The sequence below is a fragment of the Saimiri boliviensis genome, chromosome 21 (genome assembly GCF_048565385.1).
Source record: "Saimiri boliviensis isolate mSaiBol1 chromosome 21, mSaiBol1.pri, whole genome shotgun sequence".
NCBI classification, from domain to species: Eukaryota; Metazoa; Chordata; class Mammalia; order Primates; family Cebidae; genus Saimiri; species Saimiri boliviensis.
Genome location: NC_133469.1, coordinates 27,108,520 through 27,127,764, shown reverse-complemented (window position 1 = coordinate 27,127,764; position 19,245 = coordinate 27,108,520). Strand labels below are relative to the sequence as shown.

The window sequence follows — 19,245 nt, the reverse complement described above, 5'->3', positions numbered from 1 at the left end:
CCTTGGAAGAGCCTTCCTGGGAAGCTCACTAGATGGCTGGGGGATGTCAGCTTCACACCTTACAGAGCTACTTCTCTTCTGGCATTTGTATCAAGAGGGGCTGCTCACCTGCCTTTGGTCAGGAAAATGTTTAAAACCTCCCGAGGCCTCCCGGGTCGTTGCCTTTCCTGGCTCAGAGGACAGGATGAGAGATGCATGATGAGGTCTCTGAGCATCAGGCCCCTCAGGGCAGCACTGTGTCTATACATGTCAGGGCTTCGAGGTGTCTGGCAGTGCTCTGTTGGCCCTCACCTGTGAGCACTGGCAAAGAATGGGCAAGTGGTACAGCCTGGCCCCCATGTGATGCCCTTGTGCCCACCTGCTGTCTGCTGTGTATCTGCCTCCCTCTCAGGAACCCCCAGGTTTCTGGTATCACTTTTCTTTGGCATCTGTCCAGTCTCCTCAGCCTGACATGGGCACCCCCATTTCCCAGGGCCAGCCCTGCTTCTGGTGGATGTGTTCTTTCCCTGTGGGTGGCCAAGATTGACTGAGGCAGGTTTTGTCTAGTCAAGAAATTTCTCAAAATATTAATTCCACCCAAGTTTACAGTTCTTAGAAACCCTTTGTTTCCTAGTTAGCAGGGCATTTGTGGTCTTTCCCGGAGCATCAGTCAGAGCTGCTGCAGTAGCACAACCATACATCTTCTTCCTCAGGCTTTTACGGCCCCGAGCTGGTGGAACAAGTGGCTGTGAGCTGTTTCCAGTCTTGCTGCTGGAGCACATGGAGGAAATGCACTTGAGGAGACACGGGAGACTTGTATCTTGTATCTGAAGAGCTCCTTTAGGCTGGCCCGGAAATCCTGGGACTGTCCAAGGGATCTGAGCTGAGTCAGACCTAAACAGGGAGGACTCAGAACACAGAGTCTGTTCTTACACTGAGTGAGGACATGCAGCCTATCTGTCACCGAGCCAGTCTCTTTCCCTCTGCGTCGCCAGCTGTCATTCCTTTACAGTTGATCCTGCAGATCCCACCCTGGAAGTGGAAGGTTCTGGAGCTTAGAGGGAGGCAGTTTAATAAGCAGTTGGCTGGCAGATGCACATCCCCCTAAGGATTCAGAGGGAAGGCTGGCATGGCCCAGATGCATAGACATAAAACATTCCAGTAATTAACAATAACAATCAAATATTTATAATCTTGCCACAAATATTAATTAGTATGAGCAGGTTTTGTGTGGGCCGATTTTTAAAAGAACATTCTGAAAAAAAGAACAAGGCCAGCCTATAGCCCGCTTGCTAGTGCCAGTCTTCTTTCCTGTTGGCCTCCAAGCAGCTCCCTAAAGAAATCAGCTCTCAGCTCCTGAGGCTCAAGGCTAGATGCCTGGACTGTGGACAGTCCCTGGAGGTACCATCCAGGGTGCCTATTTCTCTGATAGGCCCTCTCCACCCAGTCCCATAGGATGTTTAGGCTAAGTCTGGAAGTCCTTCATCAAAGAGGCTTTCCATCTGTCTCTTGCTCTGCCTCAGAACCAGGGGGCCCAGAACCCCCTCCTCACCCCAAAGCCCCACCACAGAACAAGAACCAGCACTGCCTGACTCTGACTTCTCCCATCTGGCCTTGCTCTGTTAGGCAAGGCAGGAGAATAGAATGCCTCTGCTACCAGAGGCATTGGCAGCCTCTGTCTACAGAGGCTAGGCATACCCAGCTGGTCCTCTGAGGGCTCAGCACAGGACATTAGCACACAAAATTGCATGTCAGTCCACTTGAACCCAGGACCACAGGATCCCAAAGACAACTTCACCGAGGAGGTAAGACTGGAGCCAGGCCTGTAGGCTGTGTTCCTGAGGCCAGAATCCCATCCCCACATACACTCAAAGACTCCCCAGTGCATGTGGGTAGCATGAGAGTGGTGCATGATGGTGCTAGGCTGCCTTCAGCTGTCTGGGAAGCAGATGGAGTATGACTCAGGGAGTTTGGTCCTTGCCTAAAGGTACATGGCTGATGGATGGGGGTCCCACCCTAGAGGAGCCTTTGACCCTCTTCTCCCAGAAACCTTCGCTGGATGACCTGGCCCTTACTTGGCTGTGGACGTGGTAACCTGAGAGATGACCTTGCAGAGGGGCCTGCTGGGAGTGGGGAGAGGACAGCAGTCAGCAGCATCCTTCCTTCTCCTCCTGCCCTTCTGCAGGGACCTCCCAAGGCAAGGGCTTCCTGCTTCAGGAATCAGAGTGGCTCTGGGCTACACACCCCGGTCCAAATGGCCCTCCTTGCTGCCTGCCCTCCCAGCTTATCCAACTCCATGGGGTCCTGTTCTTCAAGAGCTTCTTCTCAGCACTGTGACACATTGTCCTCCCTACCTTGACTCACCCAGTCCCTAAGCTGTCCCATCCACAGCAGTCCAGCTGGTGGCAGGATGAGAGTCCTTTTCATATGCTCTGTGATGTTCTTGGCAAACTTACCCCACCGTTTGTGTCTGTCTGTCTGTCTGTGGCCTCTCCGAGGTCCTTAGTTAGCTGTACCAGAGAAAGTTTGCTTCCCTGGAAGTGGAGGAATGGGGACTGGGGCACTGTCTGCCCTGGTAGATAGAGCCAATATTTAAGAGCTTTTTCATTCATTCCTTTTGCCCTATTGATGTGAAAGAATTGAAACTTGGTTTTCTTTCAGTCTGACTGGCTTGAAACTTTGTGTGAAACCTTGGATTGATTTTTAGTATTTGAAGTCAGGGTCATTTTAAATAGGCTGTGCCAACCCTTTCAGACACACAAGACCTGAAAAGAGTAGAAAGTGGGCCTTGGGCCTTGAGTCCCTTTTGGTGGCTGTCATTTAAAGAGATAACATGTCCCTGGATTCCTTCCTGTGGTGCCGCCCCCTTGGGAGTGGGCAGAAACCTTGGCAAGCACCTCCCCCACCCACTTGCTTCACAGGCCAGCTAGGCACCTCATCTCCATGTACATAGCCCCTGTCCCTCCAGCTCTGCCCCAGCATCCCACCCCAGTACCGTGACCTGCAGGAGGTACCTGGGACTGTGGTGAGCCCCATTAGCAGTACTTTCCACGGGGCTACTTAGGTACTTTGATTACCCGTGAGACAAGAGCTTATCTAGAATCACCACAGTGCCCCCCAGGGCCAGTACCAGTCTCTCTTCTCTGTTTTTTTTTTTTTTTTTTTTTTTTTTTTTTTTTTTAGATGATTGGCAGTTCCAGATTCTCACACCTGTGTCAGAGAGGTTCCGGAAAGGCCTGACAAAGTACAGTCAGCAGCGCTCTGTCCCTGCCAGGCCCCTTGGCTTGCACTTGTCTTGCTCCACTGCTGTAGATGTTATTTTAAGAGGCTTAGCAGGGCCGGGCATGGTGGCTCATGCCTGTAATCCCAGCACTTCGGGAGGCCGAGGTGGGTGGATCACAAGATCAGTAGTTCAAGACCAGCCTGGCCAATATGGTGAAACCCTGTCTCTACTAAAAATACAAAAAAATTAGCTGGGTGTAGTGGCTCATGTCTGTAATCCAGCTACTCAGGAGACTGAGGCAGGAGAATTGCTTGAACTCAGGAGGCAGAGGTTGCAGTGAGCCGAGGTTGTGCCACTGCACTCCAGCAGCCGGGGCAACAGAGCTGGACTGCGTCTCAAAAAAAAAAAAAAAAAGAAAGAGGCTCAGCAGAGTCCCCCACTCAGTTGGTGGTGGTTCATCAGGGGAGCAGAAGCCCCTGCACAGCTTGCCATCCTTTTTTGCCCGCACAGTTCCTGGTGAGATCTGGCCACCTTCACTGCCTGCTGAATCGATCTGTGGTTCTTTCACATTGCAGCATCAAGAGGGCTTCAGCACTTTGGGAGTAAATATCTACTTGCCTAAACCAATCCCTAATTTTCATAATGATCACAGCTAGGATTCCACCAGATTGGCAATTCCTTTAGGCCCAGAGCCCAAGAGGCTGTGAGCCGGTGAGCTTGTAGGGCAGCGTGCCAGTCAGTGAAGTCATCCCAGCGAGGCTTGCTTCCTGGAGCTTGCCGCAGGATGTGCTGCTGAGCTGTGCAGTGACTTCAGCTAGTCTCAGACTGGCTGAGGAGAGCCAGCCCTAGCCTGTCTTTCGGGGAGACTTCAGCTGCAGAGGCATGGCCTGCTGTCTTTCTGAGACTGAGGCTTCATGAGCATTGTCTGAACCAGCAGTGTTCTCACTGTCAGGGCCAGAGTAAATGCTACAGGGCTGTCACTGGGCTGTCACTTGTGTGCCAGGCACTAGGCCACACCTCTGTGGGACCCCATATATGTCAGGGACAGAGATAGGAAGACAATGGCAATCATGTTAAAAAAAACTAAGGTGGGGGCCCAGAGCAGCAAAATCATTTGGCCAAGATCACCCAACCCCTAAGTGGCAGATCTGGGATGGGAAGGTGGGTCTGGGAGCCCAACTCTTAAGCTCCCACTGTAACCCCATGTGGCCTCTGAAGGGCCCCTGTTGCCAATCCTCCCTTTACACACAGACAGCAAATGGAATGCCCCACCTCTTCTTGATCCCCTCATGCTGGGGACTCAAGTTTGGGACATTTTGTGAGGGCTGCAGGCCTGCTCATAACCGCCATTCAGGGCTCATGGAGCCTTGGATTCTGGCTTTGGTTTCAGTCAGGTCCAGGCCCTTTCACTCAGGGGTCTTACACATGTCCCAAGCTCTCATTTCTCATTGCTCTGTCAGCCTAGCTAATACTGATAATCTGTCAGTTTCTAGGCAGTGGACGTTGCAAAGGCAGCTAGGAAGGAAGGGTAATCATAACAGTTCTGTAAAGTAAGTGCTTGTATTATCGCAGTTTTACATGCATGGAAACTGAAGTATAAATAATTATGGCATTTACAGAGGCTCTCAGAGATAGTAGGTGACAGCAGAATTTCATTTCTATAAGCCTAGGTCTTCCAGAGTCCAGGCTTTCAACTTTTTTAAAACAACTTTATATTTTCCTTTTTTTTTTTTTTTTTGAGACAGGGTCTTACTCTGTTATCCAGGCTAGAGTGGAGTGCAGTGGTGTGATCACTGCCCAGTGCAGCCTCAACCTCCTGGACTCAAGTGATCCCACCTCAGCCTCCCAAGTAACTGCCACGCCTGCCTAATTTAAAAAAAATTTTTTGTACAGACAGGCATATCCCCATATTGCCCAGGTTCATCTTGAACTGCTGGGCTCAAGCAGTCCTCCCTCCTTGGCCTCCCAAAGTGCTGGGATTGCAGGCATGAACCATTGCATCCAGCCAAAACAAATTTATATGTTGTAAGTTTGCTTATCAGACAGCTCATCCCTACCCTCCCAGTAGGCCCCAGCTGATTGGCACTAAAACATGGACAAATAGCAGGCTTTAAGGTAGCCTGGCAGCTCATCCCTACCCTCCCAGAGGGCCCAGCTGATTGGCACTAAAACATGGACCAATACCAGGCTTTAAGGTCCCCCTGGGGCACCATGTCTGCCTTTCTCCTTGTGTTGCCCAAGAGGCCACTGTAGCATGGACCTCTCTGAGGTAATATGTGGTTGCAGTTTTTAGGTGAGAAAGGGACATGGTCTCCTAGCTAGTAAATGCCGCAAGAGGAACTTGAACTTAGCTCTCTTGATTGCTAGCTTATTGAGCCTCACCTTGAGATATAACTGTCAGTCGTCTAAAAAGTTCAAGACCGTTTTATTTTTTTAAAAGTTCTCGGCTGGGCACAGTGTCTTATGCCTGTAATCCCAGCACTTTGGGAGGCTGAGGCAGGTGGATCGCCTGAGGTCAGGAGTTTGAGACCAGCCTGGCCAACGTAGTGAAACCTGATCTCTACTAAAAATACCAAAGATTAGCCAGGTGTCATAGTGCATGTCCATAGTTCCAGCTACTCAGGAGGCTGAGGCAGGAGGTGGAGATTGCAGTGAACCAAGATCATGCCACTGTACTCCAACAAGGGTGACAGAGTGAGAACCTATCTCAATAAAAAAAATTTTTTAGTTCTATTTTATCTCTATTTGTTTATTATAGTATCTCTTTTTTTAAAAAAAAATGTAATTGTTGCCTTAGGGTTAACAAAATAAACCTTTTATTAATCATAGCCTGCCTTCAGGTGATACTGTACTATGTCATAGGCAGTGGAAGAGCTGCTCGTCTTTTGCACTCTTGTTTTTATTCACTCACTTTTATATATGTTCTAAGCCCACAATACATTGCTACTATTTTTGCTTTAGAAAATAGACAATAATGTTTTGGAAAAAAATCAAAAATAAAAAGAGTGTATTTTGTATCTACCACAGCTTTAACCATTTCAGGGAACTCCATTTCTTTATGTAGATCCAAGTTTCTATCTGGCTTCATAGTCATTCTACCTGAAGAATTACCTTTAACATTTCTTGTAACTCAGATCTGGTCACGAATCCCGTTTTTGTTGGCCTAGGGGGGAAAAAAAGAACTTTATTTTTTGTGCAACTTTGAGAGATATTTTCACTGAGTATAGAATTCTAAGTTGACTATTCTTTCAGCACTTTAAAGATATTATCAGTAATTTGTGGTTTCTAGTGAGAAGTCTGTTGTAATTCTTAACTTTATTCCTCAGTATCTGATGTCTTTCTCTGACTGCCTTCAACATTTTAGATCTTTGGGTTTCAGCAGTTTCAAAATGGTCCACCGAGTGTGATTTTTATTTTATTTTATTTTATTTATTTATTTATTTTTAATGTGTGTGGCGGGATCTTTTCCTTGCTTGGTGTTTTCTGAGAATCTTGGTGATTTTATGTCTCTCATTATTTTTGGAAAATTCTTAGTCATTATGTCTTTAAATATTTCTACTGTCCTGTTTCTCCCTCATCTCCTTTTGTGACTTCAATTAGTGTGTTGGATCATTTGGATGCTCTATTCTGATTCCTCCTGCCTACTCTTTTTCTCTGGGTTGGGATTGCAGATACTCCTCAACTTACAATGGAGTTATTTCCTGATAAAATGATTGTAAGTTGAAAATAAGTCAGAAATGTATTTAATATACCTGACCTACCAACATCATAGTTTAGCTCAATCTAACCTAAACATGTTCAGAATACTTGCCTTAGCCTACAGTTGGGCAAAATCATCTAACGCAAGGGTCCCCAGCCCCTAGGTCACAGACTGGTACTGGTCCATGGCCTGTAAGGAACTGGGTTGCACAGCAGGAGGTGAGCAGTGGGCAGGCAAGCACTACTGCCTGAGCTCTGCCTCCTGTCCAACCAATGGCAGGCATCATGAGATTCTCATAGGAGTGTGAACCCTACTGTGAACTGCACATGGGAGGGACCTAGGTTGTGTGTTCCTCGAAAGAATCTAATGCCTGAGAATAGTTGTATCTCGAAACTATCCCCCTCTACCCCCACAGTCTGTGGAAAATTGTCTTCCATGAAACTGGCTCCTGGTGCCAAAAAGGATGGCAATCACTGATTGAACACAAAGCCTATTTTATGATAAAGTGTTGAATATCTCATGTAAGAGTACCGTACTGCATATCACTAGCTCAGGAAAAATCAAAATTGAAAACTTAAAGTGTAGTTTCTACTGAATGCATATCACTTTTATGTCATTGTAAAGTCAAAAAAAATTTAAGTTGAACTATTTTAATTTGGAGACTGTCAGTATTTCTAGTGACCTGTTTTCAAGTTTTGAGTTCCTTTTCTTCCTCCGCTGTGTCAAGTTGGCTGCAATGTCTGGGAAAGGCATTCTTCATCTCTGTTACTGTGTTTTTTATTTCTAGCCTTTGCATTTGATTCTTGCTTTTTTTTTTAAATCTCACCACTGAAATTTCTTGTCTGTTCATGCATGTTGTTCAGCTTTTCTACTACAGCCTTTGACATACTAGTCATATTTATGAATCATATTAATCTTAGTTATTTTAAATTCCCTGACCTGTAGTTCCAGTGTCTGGGTCATCTGGGAGTCTGGTTCTGCTGATTATTTTGTCTCTTGACAATCTACTTTTTTCTTTCTTTCTGTGTGTGTCTTACAATTTTTACATGGAATACCAGATATCATGTGTAGGACAGAGGAGACTGAAATAAGTAATATTTATGCCTGGAATAGGATTTCTCTGTTGTTTCTAGGCCTTTAGTAGGCAAAGTTGAATTAGGCTAGTCAGAAACTGAGCTGGCTTGGGTTTTGTTGTTGCTGTGGTTACCTTCAGTGCCCCAGTGGTGCCATCATAACGCACTGCAGCCTTGACCACCCAAGCTCAAATTCCTCTTATGTTCCCTTGTGCTTAGTAGGGGAGTTGGCTTGCCACAAGGTTTTCTCAACATTCCAGTTCCACCTTCAGCCTTAGGCCTTTGTGTGCATCTCAGGGAGGGGACTCCTCCATGCTCTTGCCTTCTCCCTGCAGTACTGCTTTGCTTGTTACTCAGTGCATGCTAGCCTGGGGCTGGGGACACACAGTAGTTCTCTGTTGTCTTGGTCCAAGCCTCAGACTTAGGTGGGCTCTATGTCCCTGCATCTCAGGGGTAGGACTTTCTCAGTGATCCTGCCCCTCCTTCAGTGGTGGGAGACCTCTAATGTTTGGACCCTATATGATTTCCTGCCCCTCTCTTAGAATAGAAAGTTTTTCCTTTTCCCTTCCTCAGCGGCAATGGGTTTTCTCCTGTATCCTGGAGGCAACAAGGTTTCTTCCCCCTCCTCAGCGGCGATGGGTTTTCTCCTGTATCCTTGAGGCAACAAGGTTTCTTCCGCCACCTCTATGCTTAAAGGCTTCTGTTCCTCCAGGTAGGCTTTGTACCTTTTCCATGGCAGCAACCACTCCTCCTCTCCAGGTCTGTTCTACTCCCAGAAAGGTTTCCTCAGCTTCCCTCCCTGCCCTGCCCCACCCTGTTCTTTCTCCTGAGCACCTGTGAAGGTCCGAAGAAAGCAGCCAGTGAGTGAGTACAAATGTCTTTTGCATCTGTGGCTCCCAAAGATCTAGAGTTCTTCCAGATCACACTAGCTTTTACCAACAGATTAAAAATGTTTACTGATTTCTTCCTTACTTCATTCATTTCTGTTATATTTATGTGGTAGAAATACTACCTAATGGTGGCTACTGTGCATCTCTTCCCAACTCCACATTTGGCAACAGCACATTAGTAACTTGAAAATTGCCATGGTGGGAACATTTACACTTCAGAAATCAGTAAGTGCTATTAATCAGGGCTTTCTTTTTCCCTGAGAGCCAGTTGTTAAACATTTACCAGAATACCACTGTTTGGGAGAACCCCAGGAGGGTTGACCATGAAGATTGGTGCCTTTGGTGAGTAGCTTTGTGGCCTCTAGGATGAGTTGAGCCCAGCAGTGTTGAATGGCTGTGTTCTGGCCATCTCCTGCAAGGCATCCCTAGGCCACTGGCAGGGAGACTCACCATAGGAGGGTCCCCTGTGTTGGAAGTGGTGTAGGTTAATGCTCTTGCCCTCTCTTCCTCTTTCTCCCCTCAGACCGCAGCCAGGACAGCACAGCCGTAGCGCTCTCAGACTCCAGCTCGACGCAGGACTTCTTTAACGAGCCCACCAGCTTACTGGAAGGCTCCAGGAAATCCTACACAGAGAAGAGGCTTCCCATTCTCAGTTCCCAAGCAGGAACAATGGGTAAAGACCTTCAGGGAGCTACAGAAGAAAGAGGTACGAAGGTCTAACTCAGTGAATTAGAACCACTTTGATGTCCTGTGGCAATCTGGGCAGGGCTGAAGGCTTCGTGGCCCAGGGACCTTGACTTGGCAAGTTGCTCACTCTCTGGGCCTCTGTTGTTCTCCCTGTGGGATAGGAATGATCCCAGTTCCCACCCCAGGGTAGTGAGGGTGAGCGAGGCAGCTCCTGAGAGTGCGCACAGAGCCCAGCACCATATGTGCTTTAGGGATGCTTCTTATTGTTGTTATGACCCTTACAGCCCAGCCTGGGGAATCCATGTCTGATATCAGTGTGCTCTGGTTTTTCTTCTTGATAAATGGTTATTTTAAAAGTCTTTGGATCCTAAATGTCACAAATGTGTGGTTTTTTTTTTTTTTTTAGTCTGAATCATATCAGGTCTTCAGGAAAAATCTCCCCTTTTTTTGGCAGAGGGCCCTGATCTAAGCCTGCAGTATCTCTCCTTGGGGGGCTCAGGCCCCCTTTGTAGAAATCAATTGGCACAGCCTTGCATCTGGGCTTACTGGGAGATCACAGGCAGACTGGGGCATTCCTGGCCCCACTCTGAGCTGTGACTGGTCAGCTGTGGATTTGAGAGCTTTCCCACTCTGGCCAGGGCTTACAGATGTTTCCCAAACAATAATAACAACCTAGCCCCATACTCGTTTCTGTTCTGGGCACTGTGCTAATTCATTTGGTTCTCCCAAGCACCCTAGGAAAAAAGCATAATGACTATTCCCATTTTATAGCTGAAGAACCCGAGATGCAGAGAAGGTCCAGAATTTGCCCTGTCAGTCTGCACCCTTAACCATTACCCCATGCTACCTCTCCAGGTTGGGTGGATGGACGGGGAAAAACATTGGTGATGACCTGCCTCCAAGAGGGACCCCAGCCTTGTCCCAGGCAGTCCCAGAGCAAGCCCTGGATGAGAGCTCACACACAGATGTGGCAGTGGGCCAGAGCCATCTATGCTAGGGAAGACCTCTCCCAGCTCTCTGCCCCCTGCTAGCCTCCCCTGGCTGGCCTTAGAAAGGCATGAGGTCACATCCCCTGTAGGTTGGAAGTGCCCCCATTAGGGGACACCTGGTAGAGACACCAGATAAGAGGGCACAGAATGGAAGACTTACCAGGTGGATTTACTTGTGTCTGGTCCTCATTGAGAGATGAAGCCACTACCCCACTCTCTTACCAGGCAGTTACTATGCTGTCACCAGCCAATGTTGACATTCTGTAACTGACATAAACACACTGTAGGAAGTGTGGAATGGGAAGGAGAAAGGTAACTTACACTCTTAACACTCTAATACAGCATCTCTGGTCTTAAAAATGAGATTTTTAAAACTTCTTGGACAAGACCTACCATGTGTGCTCTGTGGCCTGTCAGGCAGTGACTGCTGTGGATGGTATTATGTCATCATGAGCTTCTCTCCCCCCTTACATGGGGAGGGGGACATGAGTGTTAGGGGAACAAAGCAAAGAGCGAGTTGACTTTGGTCTGGCACAGCCTATGCAGGCCCTTCTAGACTCATGAAGAGAGTCCTGCCTCTTCCCTCATTCCATTAGAGCCAGTGGTTTAAGCAGATAGTTTGTGGGGCTGGCTATTGGTGAAGAAACTTAGGGTAGAACCAAAGGTCATCACAATAGCTGATAAGCATGAAATGAAACCTCTTGCTTCCATGGCCGTGTTCCTCCCCTGTAAGCCTGGCTTTTCTTGGTAACTATGGTGGTGAAGTTGATGAACTTCCTGTTGGGAGAGCAGATAGAGCTGGGAATGTCCCAAGCCCACTGCCAGCAGACAGTTCTTGGAGCAGAGCACTCTTCCAGGCCTGGTCTCGGTCAGTGGTGGTCTCCAACATGTACTCCCCTTGGCTCCCCCATTGTTAGCAGCCTGGCCATCACAGCCTTCAGTACTTGAGCAACCTTTGGCCTCCCTGCAGAAATCCAGGACTGCAGTGCCTAGGCAGTGTTGAGTGCAGGCCCCAAGTGTGCTCCACTCTTCCCAGCACACCCTCAGAGAGAGTCTAGCCACCAGCCTGCTGCTGCTTCCATCATTAATGTTGTGGGATACAGGCCCTCACTCATGCATTTTGTATTTGTTATCAAGCAGTGGGGCACAACAGGTTCAGATCTGCACTGAGGGGAAGCAGAAACAGATCTGACAGCCACATCCTGCCTGGCACCACGATGCGCTCCCTCTCACCATGTCTAGCAGACACAAGCTGTCACACTGCCTGAGGACCAGCCTCCTTTCTTTAATTCTCTAGAGGCTGTCTTTCTCCACTCTGACCTTGACTGAGGTGCCTTAAGGAGAGAGCCTTTCCTGGAAGTGACTGATGCAGCTAGCTGAAGCTCACCTTTACAGGGAGTAGAGTTTCAAAAAAAAGTCTAAAATATGAAAGTGACAAGAGTAAAGACTTACTTATTAAAGAAGAAAGTTGCTCACAGTTTGATCACTTAAACACAAACCGACTCTATTATATCATTCTGAAGGCAAGAGGGTAAAACCCAAATCAGAGTTGACAACCACCTGTTGTGATCCAGGCAGTGGACACAAGGGCATGCCACAATGGCCACATCTGCCTGGTCAAGTAGAGGCCTACTGACCATGCCTGTGTACCACACACAAGACAGGGTGATAAATGGTTGTGTCAGGGGAGGCTGCCTTTGGGGCAGTTGACCTACCTGCCAGTGCCCAGCTTCCTGCCCATCTTGCCTCCCCACCCTTTGTGGAGAGAACCCTTACTGGGCTCTTTTCTCAGGTTAGGAGAGTTTGAGTAAGGTGACCTCAGAAGGCAAAAGAGACTGACTTGAAGTCTCTGCTGGAACATATTTTGGCCTGGGACTCTGAGCTGTTGGTATCTTGCCAAGATGTGTAGCCACTTGCAGGTCAGGCTCTTCTATAACGAGGCCCCCTGAGTTCACTGGGCCATCAGTACATATCAGTCCAGAGGCTCAGCTGGAGGCATGTCTGTGCCTCATGCTTCCTAGGTGGACTGATATGGATGAGATGGCTCCTGTGCTCTGTGCTCTGTTGGCCTTGGCACATGCACCACAGGCATTCCAAGCCAGTCTTCCTTGCCAGCAGCAGACACTGGTCTAGGCTGGAGTGTCCAGTGCACACATTTCACTTGCTTTCTCTTGGTAGAAAGTTTTCTTGTCTTCATGCGGCTAGCGGTAGAATCCTGGCTGGGAAACATGGTGTGGTCCTGTTGGCATTTCTGACCTTCTTTCTTCCAGTAAGGACGTGGATGGCTCTGTGACATGTTCAGCAGTGGGAGTGGATGCTGTGGATAAGGCAGCTCACACCATCTCTTCTGGGTCGCTTAGGCCACCCAGACCCCTAAGTAACTGATTGGTATTGTTGTGGTTTCTGAGACAGGGTCTCGCCTTGTTGCCCATGCTGGAATGCGTGGCTCACTATAGCCTTGACCTTCTGAGCTCAAGGGATCCTTCTTCCTAGTAGCTAGGACTACAGGTGCCACCACACCTGCCTAATTTTTAAATTTTTTTGGTAGAAATGAGGTCTTCCTATGTTGCCCCAGGCTGGTCTCGAACTCTTGGCCTCAACCAGTCCTCTCACCTTAGCCTCTCAAAGTGCTGCAATTACAGGTGTGAGTTACCACGCACAGCCTATTAATAGGCAAAAGAGAAAAGAGAATAGTTCTTTCTCCAAGCAGGTCCTCCCTGCAGCTGGGTTTTTAACTCAGTCTAGGATTGCTATTTTCTTCTCTATGTGTTCTGAGATCTCTGGCTGAATTCTTGACCTTCTTCCTGGTTTCCATAAAAATTGTGCTCTCGTATGTCTTTGTGTCCAAGCTCTCAGTGCCTGATGTGAACCTCTGAGAGGCCTGCATCGTCTTCTGATTCCTCTGTCTCCCCCGTGCCTAGCACAGGGCTGCTCCCAGTGTCATGGCTTACACTGTTCGGTGAGCCATGTTTTGAACACATTAGAAACCTGGCATATTTTTGAATGAAGTGATAGTATCCCCTGTAAGATGGTGCCAGCCCTAAGCTGTGGTACGTAGGCAGCTTCCTGAGCTCACATGAGAAGACAGTGTAGTGTGGAAGGAGCTAGGACCTCCTGGCACTCAGTCATTCCAGCCATCTCAAAGGGTGGGGGAGGGGACAGCCTGTGGTAGGCTCTGGGCCTGGGGAAGGGAGATGCTCTTATGGCTTCTCTTTGCAAACACCACTGGGGGCAGTGATGCAGGGCAGGGAGAAGGGCAATGGCTCCAGGAGAAGCAGTGATGGTGGAGAGGCAAGGACACTGAGGGAGGCGGTGGGCTGGACTGCAGGGGAGCAGGGAGAGAAGGTCACACTAATGGCAGGTGGCTGAGGGCATTATAGGGAGTGACTGTTCAAATTCTTTCCTCAACGAGAACAGTGATGGTGGACAAGCTGGCCACACACCTGCTGTCTGCAGATAGGCTTGGACTCAGCATGTGAGGAACTGGGGGTCTTGGTCATTGCCCATTCGGCCCTACTCCAGCAGGCCCCAGCTGTCTCCAGGCCGATACTACAGTAGGGAGAAGGCTTAGCCATAGCTCACCACCTAAGAGCTGCTGCTGGTGGCTGCTTCTCTGGCCTCCTCCAGGCAGGTTGCACAGGGTGTGCCGTGTTCCTGGGTGCCTAAGAAGCCACAGGCCACAGGGCCCCTTGCCTTTGTCCCTTGTTCCCCAGCCCCTTCCATCTGTCCCACCCTCCCGGGCCAGACAGCTTTCTCCTTCTGTAGCCAAGGAGCCTGCAGCTCAGGGTCTAGTTCAAGATGACCTAGGCCACTGTCATCATCCTGAGGCCAGCCCTGCAGCCCCACCATCCAGCCTAGGCTTTCCTGATGTGAACTGCTGCCCCATGGTCCCTGGTGGAGCAAGGCTGGGTGTTCAGGAGCTGAGCTCATGTTATATCAGGGCCCATATGGGAGCACTTGGCTCACACACAGCAGCAGCAACTCTGAAGAGGGATGTTGGGCAGGCAGTGGGCTGAGCACTGAGCACAGGAGCAGATGTGATACTTTGTGAGCCCTCTCCTGGCTGTGTTTTATTCAATAATGGTGGTGGCAACACCTGCCCTTTGTGGGCTGCTTCCCCATGCCCCAGCCTCAGAGGTGGGACAGCTTGTGTCACCATTCAGAGGGGAAGACCCAGAGTTCAGCCCATAACTCCCACTCTCTGTAGCCTCTGGGTCCCCCACTGCGTGCCAGTTGGGACAGCCTGTTTCACAGAGTGGGAGACTCCGTTGAAGCAGAGCCAGCACCGGGCCCTGTGTCTACTGCTGCTGCTGGGTCCAGCACCCACTCAGCAAAGTCTTTGATCCAGCCATGCCGGTCACCCCACCAAGGCGCCTCCATCACTGGTGGTAGACCACTGCATGGGCAGGGCCTAAAACCAGGGTGACTTTATTTTCCTTCTTCTCAACTGTAGGAAAAAACGAAGAGTGCTTGGAGAATACAGAAGGCTTCCGGGCTGCAGAGCAAAGTGTCCAGAAGCCTGCTGCAGAACCCCCAGCCTCTGCTTGCATCGCTGGCAAGCCCTCAGCATCTACACCCACCCTGTGGGATGGGAAGAAGAGAGGGGACCTTGCCGGGGAGCCAGTGGCCTTCCCCCAGGGGCTGCCGGCTGGTGCTGAGGAGCAGCGGCAGTTTCTCACAGAGCAGTGCATCGCCTCCTTCCGCTTGTGCCTGAGCCGCTTCCCCCAACACTATAAGAGTCTCTACCGGCTGGCCTTCCTCTACACCTACAGCAAGACCCATCGGGTAAGTGGACTACCAGGACAAGCGGGCTTGGGTCTTCTTCTCAGGGCAGACAGGCATCTTTGAAGGTTGGTGGGCAAAGCTAAGACAGTTTGGAGCTTCATAGTACCAGCACATGGGAGGGATGGGCGAGAGAGCTGCAGGAGGCAGGGCCAGACCCAGGAGTAGGCCAACTTCCCAGGGAACCAGTGGTGAGGGCCCAGGGTCACAGCCAGGAATGGAGGGAAGAACAGGTGTAGGGAGCCTCACGGCCTCAGGGATAGGCTGTGGTGGGAGGGATAAGAGTCCATAGGCTCATCACTCTTTCCTGTGAGGGCTATGCAGCGACTCACACTCATGTTGTGCTCCCTCGCCCCTGCCATTGACCCATCATCTCAGCAAGAACATGCCTCTCTTCCAGGTGCCCTAGCGGCCCTGTCTACTCTCTGTTTCACTCTTGTTACCCAGGCTGGAGTGCAATGGCGCGATCTTGGCTCACCGCAACCTCCGCCTCCTGGGTTCAGGCAATTCTCCTGCCTCAGCCTCCTGAGTAGCTGGGATTACAGGCACACGCCACCATGCCCAGCTAATTTTTTTTTGTATTTTTAGTAGAGATGGGGTTTCACCATGTTGACCAGGATGGTCTCGATCTCTTGACCTCGTGATCCACCCACCTCGGCCTCCCAAAGTGCTGGGATTAGAGGCTTGAGCCACCGCGCCCGGCTTTGATTGAGTATTCTTTATACAAAATGCTTGGGACCAGAAGGGTTTTGGATTTTGGCTTTTTTCCAGATCTGAGAATATTTGCATAATACTTACCTAGCTGAGCCATCTGTAAGCCAAAAATCTGAAATCCAAAATGCTTCAATGAGGCTGTACACGGTGGCTCACACCTGTAATCCCAGCACTCTGGGAGGCTGATGGACCACCTGAGGTCAGGAGTTTGAGACCAGCCTGGCCAACATGGGAAAACCTTGTCTCTACTAAAAATACAAAAATTAGCCAGGCGTGGTGGCAGGCACCTGTAATCCCAGTTACTCAGAAGGCTGAGGCAGGAGAATCACTTGAACTGGGGAGGCAGAGGTTGTAGTGAGCCGAGATCACGCCACTTTACTCCAGCCTGGTTGAAAGAGCAAAACTCCATCTCAAAAAAGCAAAACAAAAACAAAATACTCCAATGACCTTTCCTTTAAGCACCAAAGTTTCAGATTTTGGAACAATTTGGATTTCAGATATTCGGACTTAAGATGCCCCGCCTGTATTTCTTCCCAACTCTAGTGCACATGCCCTGTTGATTGTGTGCTTTCGACACCAGGCACTCCAGGGATCATGCCCTTTCCACTTTGCATCTAGGAACCTGGACTGAGAGTCACACAGAGCTGAATGAGAGCCAGACATCAGCCCCAGACAATCTCAAACTATGTCCGGTCCACACTCAATAGTTTGCCATTTTGCTCTTTCCATAAATGACCCTTCCCTCAGGTCATTTTGGTCATTCTGTGATGCTCCAGGATAGGTGGCCCAGTTGACCCAGCCATCCCCAGTAGCAGGGATGGAGGCTGCCTTGGGCTGCACTGCTCATGTCAGTATCCCCAGATAACACCCCCAGAGCCATCAGCCTCAGTTTCTGCCATCTTTTCTGTTCACTGCATTCACAGGCTGAGTTCTTTGGTTCTCAGAAATGGAATGCCTCGGGCCGCTGAGCTCATCCTAGACCCTGAATATGCTGCTGGGTTGGTTCCCACTGGCTCCTGTGTTTGCTTCACCCAGAAACCTTTGCTGAGCACCGGTTACCACCACCAAATTGAAAGCAGGTTGTTAACACCTAGCTCCCCTGAAAGCCTGAGTTAAGACCTTCCTGCTACTCTGGGGCATGCCATCCTGGGGCTGGCATGTGGCTCTGCCCAGACCTGGGGTGTCTGCTCTGCTGGCAACAGCTTGTTCACAGATCTAGGGGACACAACTCCATGTTGTCACTGACGAATATGGAACTATTAACTGGGAAGTAGTTACCACTTTCCAAATACAGCTGTTTGGTAACGGACACTTCCCACTGTGTGTATTTGACAGCAGCACATTTCTTCATAAAGTCCCACCTGTGGGCTTGGCAGTGCCTTTTTCCCATTGCCATCTGACGGCTCAGTGATGGACTGGAGCATCCGATGTCTGCCTTTTCAAAGGGGCCCACAAGTAAGGCCTGCCCGGAGATGTGTGGCTGACTCCTGAACCCTTGGGTCTTTCACAGGCACCGCCAGGTGAGGCTCTGCCCACCCAGGCCTTGCAGAGAAACTGCCTTCAGGGCACAGTGTGCCTCTTAGCTGCTGACAGCAGGGCTTTTGGGGGAGGGGGCGGGAATGTGGGCTCTGAAGCTGGCCTTACCTGGGTTCAGAACCCGGCTCTGCAGGAACTCTTGGAGGCCCAGGACTCTTCTTTCCTCAATGAGAATGATTGTGATATGAAAGCAGAATTATTGCGGTAATGAGGTGAGGGCTGCAGTGCTGGGGTGATGTGCAACACACCCTACACTGCCCTCAGCCAGCAGTTCTTCTCACCCCTCTAGTGAGGCCCATTTGTTGAGTGTCAGCATCTCCCATTGCTCCTTGTTCCTCTGCGAGGCCCCCGGAGGGCTCCCTGCCTAGCACATAATGGCCAAGGGCTAGGTCTGTCCTGAGAGGCCTTTGCTGCCTGCCTGAGGCTGCCCTCCCACCCAGGGTCGGCACTGTTGCACACAGGCTGCCCTTGGACCTCCCCAAGGCAGGCCACCTGTCACCCTGCACCCTGTGCACACCTTAGATAGGGACAGTCATTTATGCCGATAGCTATAAGGGCCTTAATTCTAGCTATTGTATTACTTACTCTCTGGATTACAATCCTCACCAGGATTTTGAGGCTTGAGTCCACACTCATAGAAACCTGGCTCTTTGAGAGCTCAGGTGGGAAGCCCAGGAGAGAGAGTACATGGCATCAGACACCTTGCCACGAACATTCTGGCCTTTACTTATGGGTGTCCAGGAAGAAGGCCAAGGCATAGGCACCCCTGCCCTGCTCTCTCAGTTGCCTCCTGCTCAGTTGGGAGCTGAGCCCTTCACCCCCTGCTGCTTCTGCTGGAAGGGTTTCAGGGCAGAGGGGGTTATGAGATGGTCCCTGGAGCAAACAATCTTGAGCAAAAGCAAATCTGGAGGACTCAGACTTCCCAATTTCAAAACTTATTATAAATCTATAATACACTAATCAAAACAGTGGAATATTAGCCTTAGAAGGGGAGGAAATTCAGTCAAATCAGACAGCATGGGAAACCTAGGCTAAGTGAAATCGCCTGTCACAAAAGACAAATACTGGATGATTCCACTTAGATGAGGTATGAGGAATAGCAGCCTGGCTGTGCTAGCCCAGTCAGACCCCATTTCGTTGGCCCAGGACCTATATGGGATGAGGCCAGGCCCTGGGTTTGGTTAGAGACAGACTCCTGCCAGGAGGGCCCCATGATGCTATGTGCTCAGCTAGGATCACCAGGGAATCTGATGACTTCTGACTTCAGGGGCAGCTTCTGTTCTGATATGAGCCTGGGTAAAGGACAGGCCAGCTGGCTGTGAACTCCTACCCCTTGCCCACCTGTTGTAGGTACAGTATCCCCACCTGCCTGTGCTGCTGGCTCATGTGGGGGACTCACAGAAGCCAGGACTATCTTGCAGGTTAAATGAGAGGGGCTCTGAAGAGGCCCTATTCCATCAGACCCGAGTGGATACGAAGGCCTACTGCTGAGACCCTGCTTTTTGCTCGCAGACGAGTGTTCCGGGGCAGCTGGTGAGCTTTGAGTTCACACTGACTGAGCCAGGACCACACAGATAGTAGAACCAGGCATCAGGAGGGAATACTGGCCACAAAGCAGGGTGTTCGCCTTCCTTTAACGTCTGCTTCCTTTTTGTGGACATAAACCTGGCCC

General features: G+C 49.8%; 1 protein-coding gene across 4 annotated transcripts in view; it reads left to right on the top strand.

Moving 5' to 3' along the window:
• The window catches only part of CABIN1 (calcineurin binding protein 1), a 159,375-nt gene that overhangs the window by 86,750 nt on the left and 53,380 nt on the right, over window positions 1-19,245 (top strand). For all 4 annotated transcript variants that reach the window (XM_010349227.3, XM_010349226.3, XM_003938572.4 and 1 more), the window contains exons 28-29: window positions 9,389-9,571; window positions 14,995-15,326. In XM_010349227.3, coding sequence (XP_010347529.2) covers window positions 9,389-9,571; window positions 14,995-15,326 — 515 coding nt within the window. The remainder of the gene's footprint in view (window positions 1-9,388; window positions 9,572-14,994; window positions 15,327-19,245) is intronic.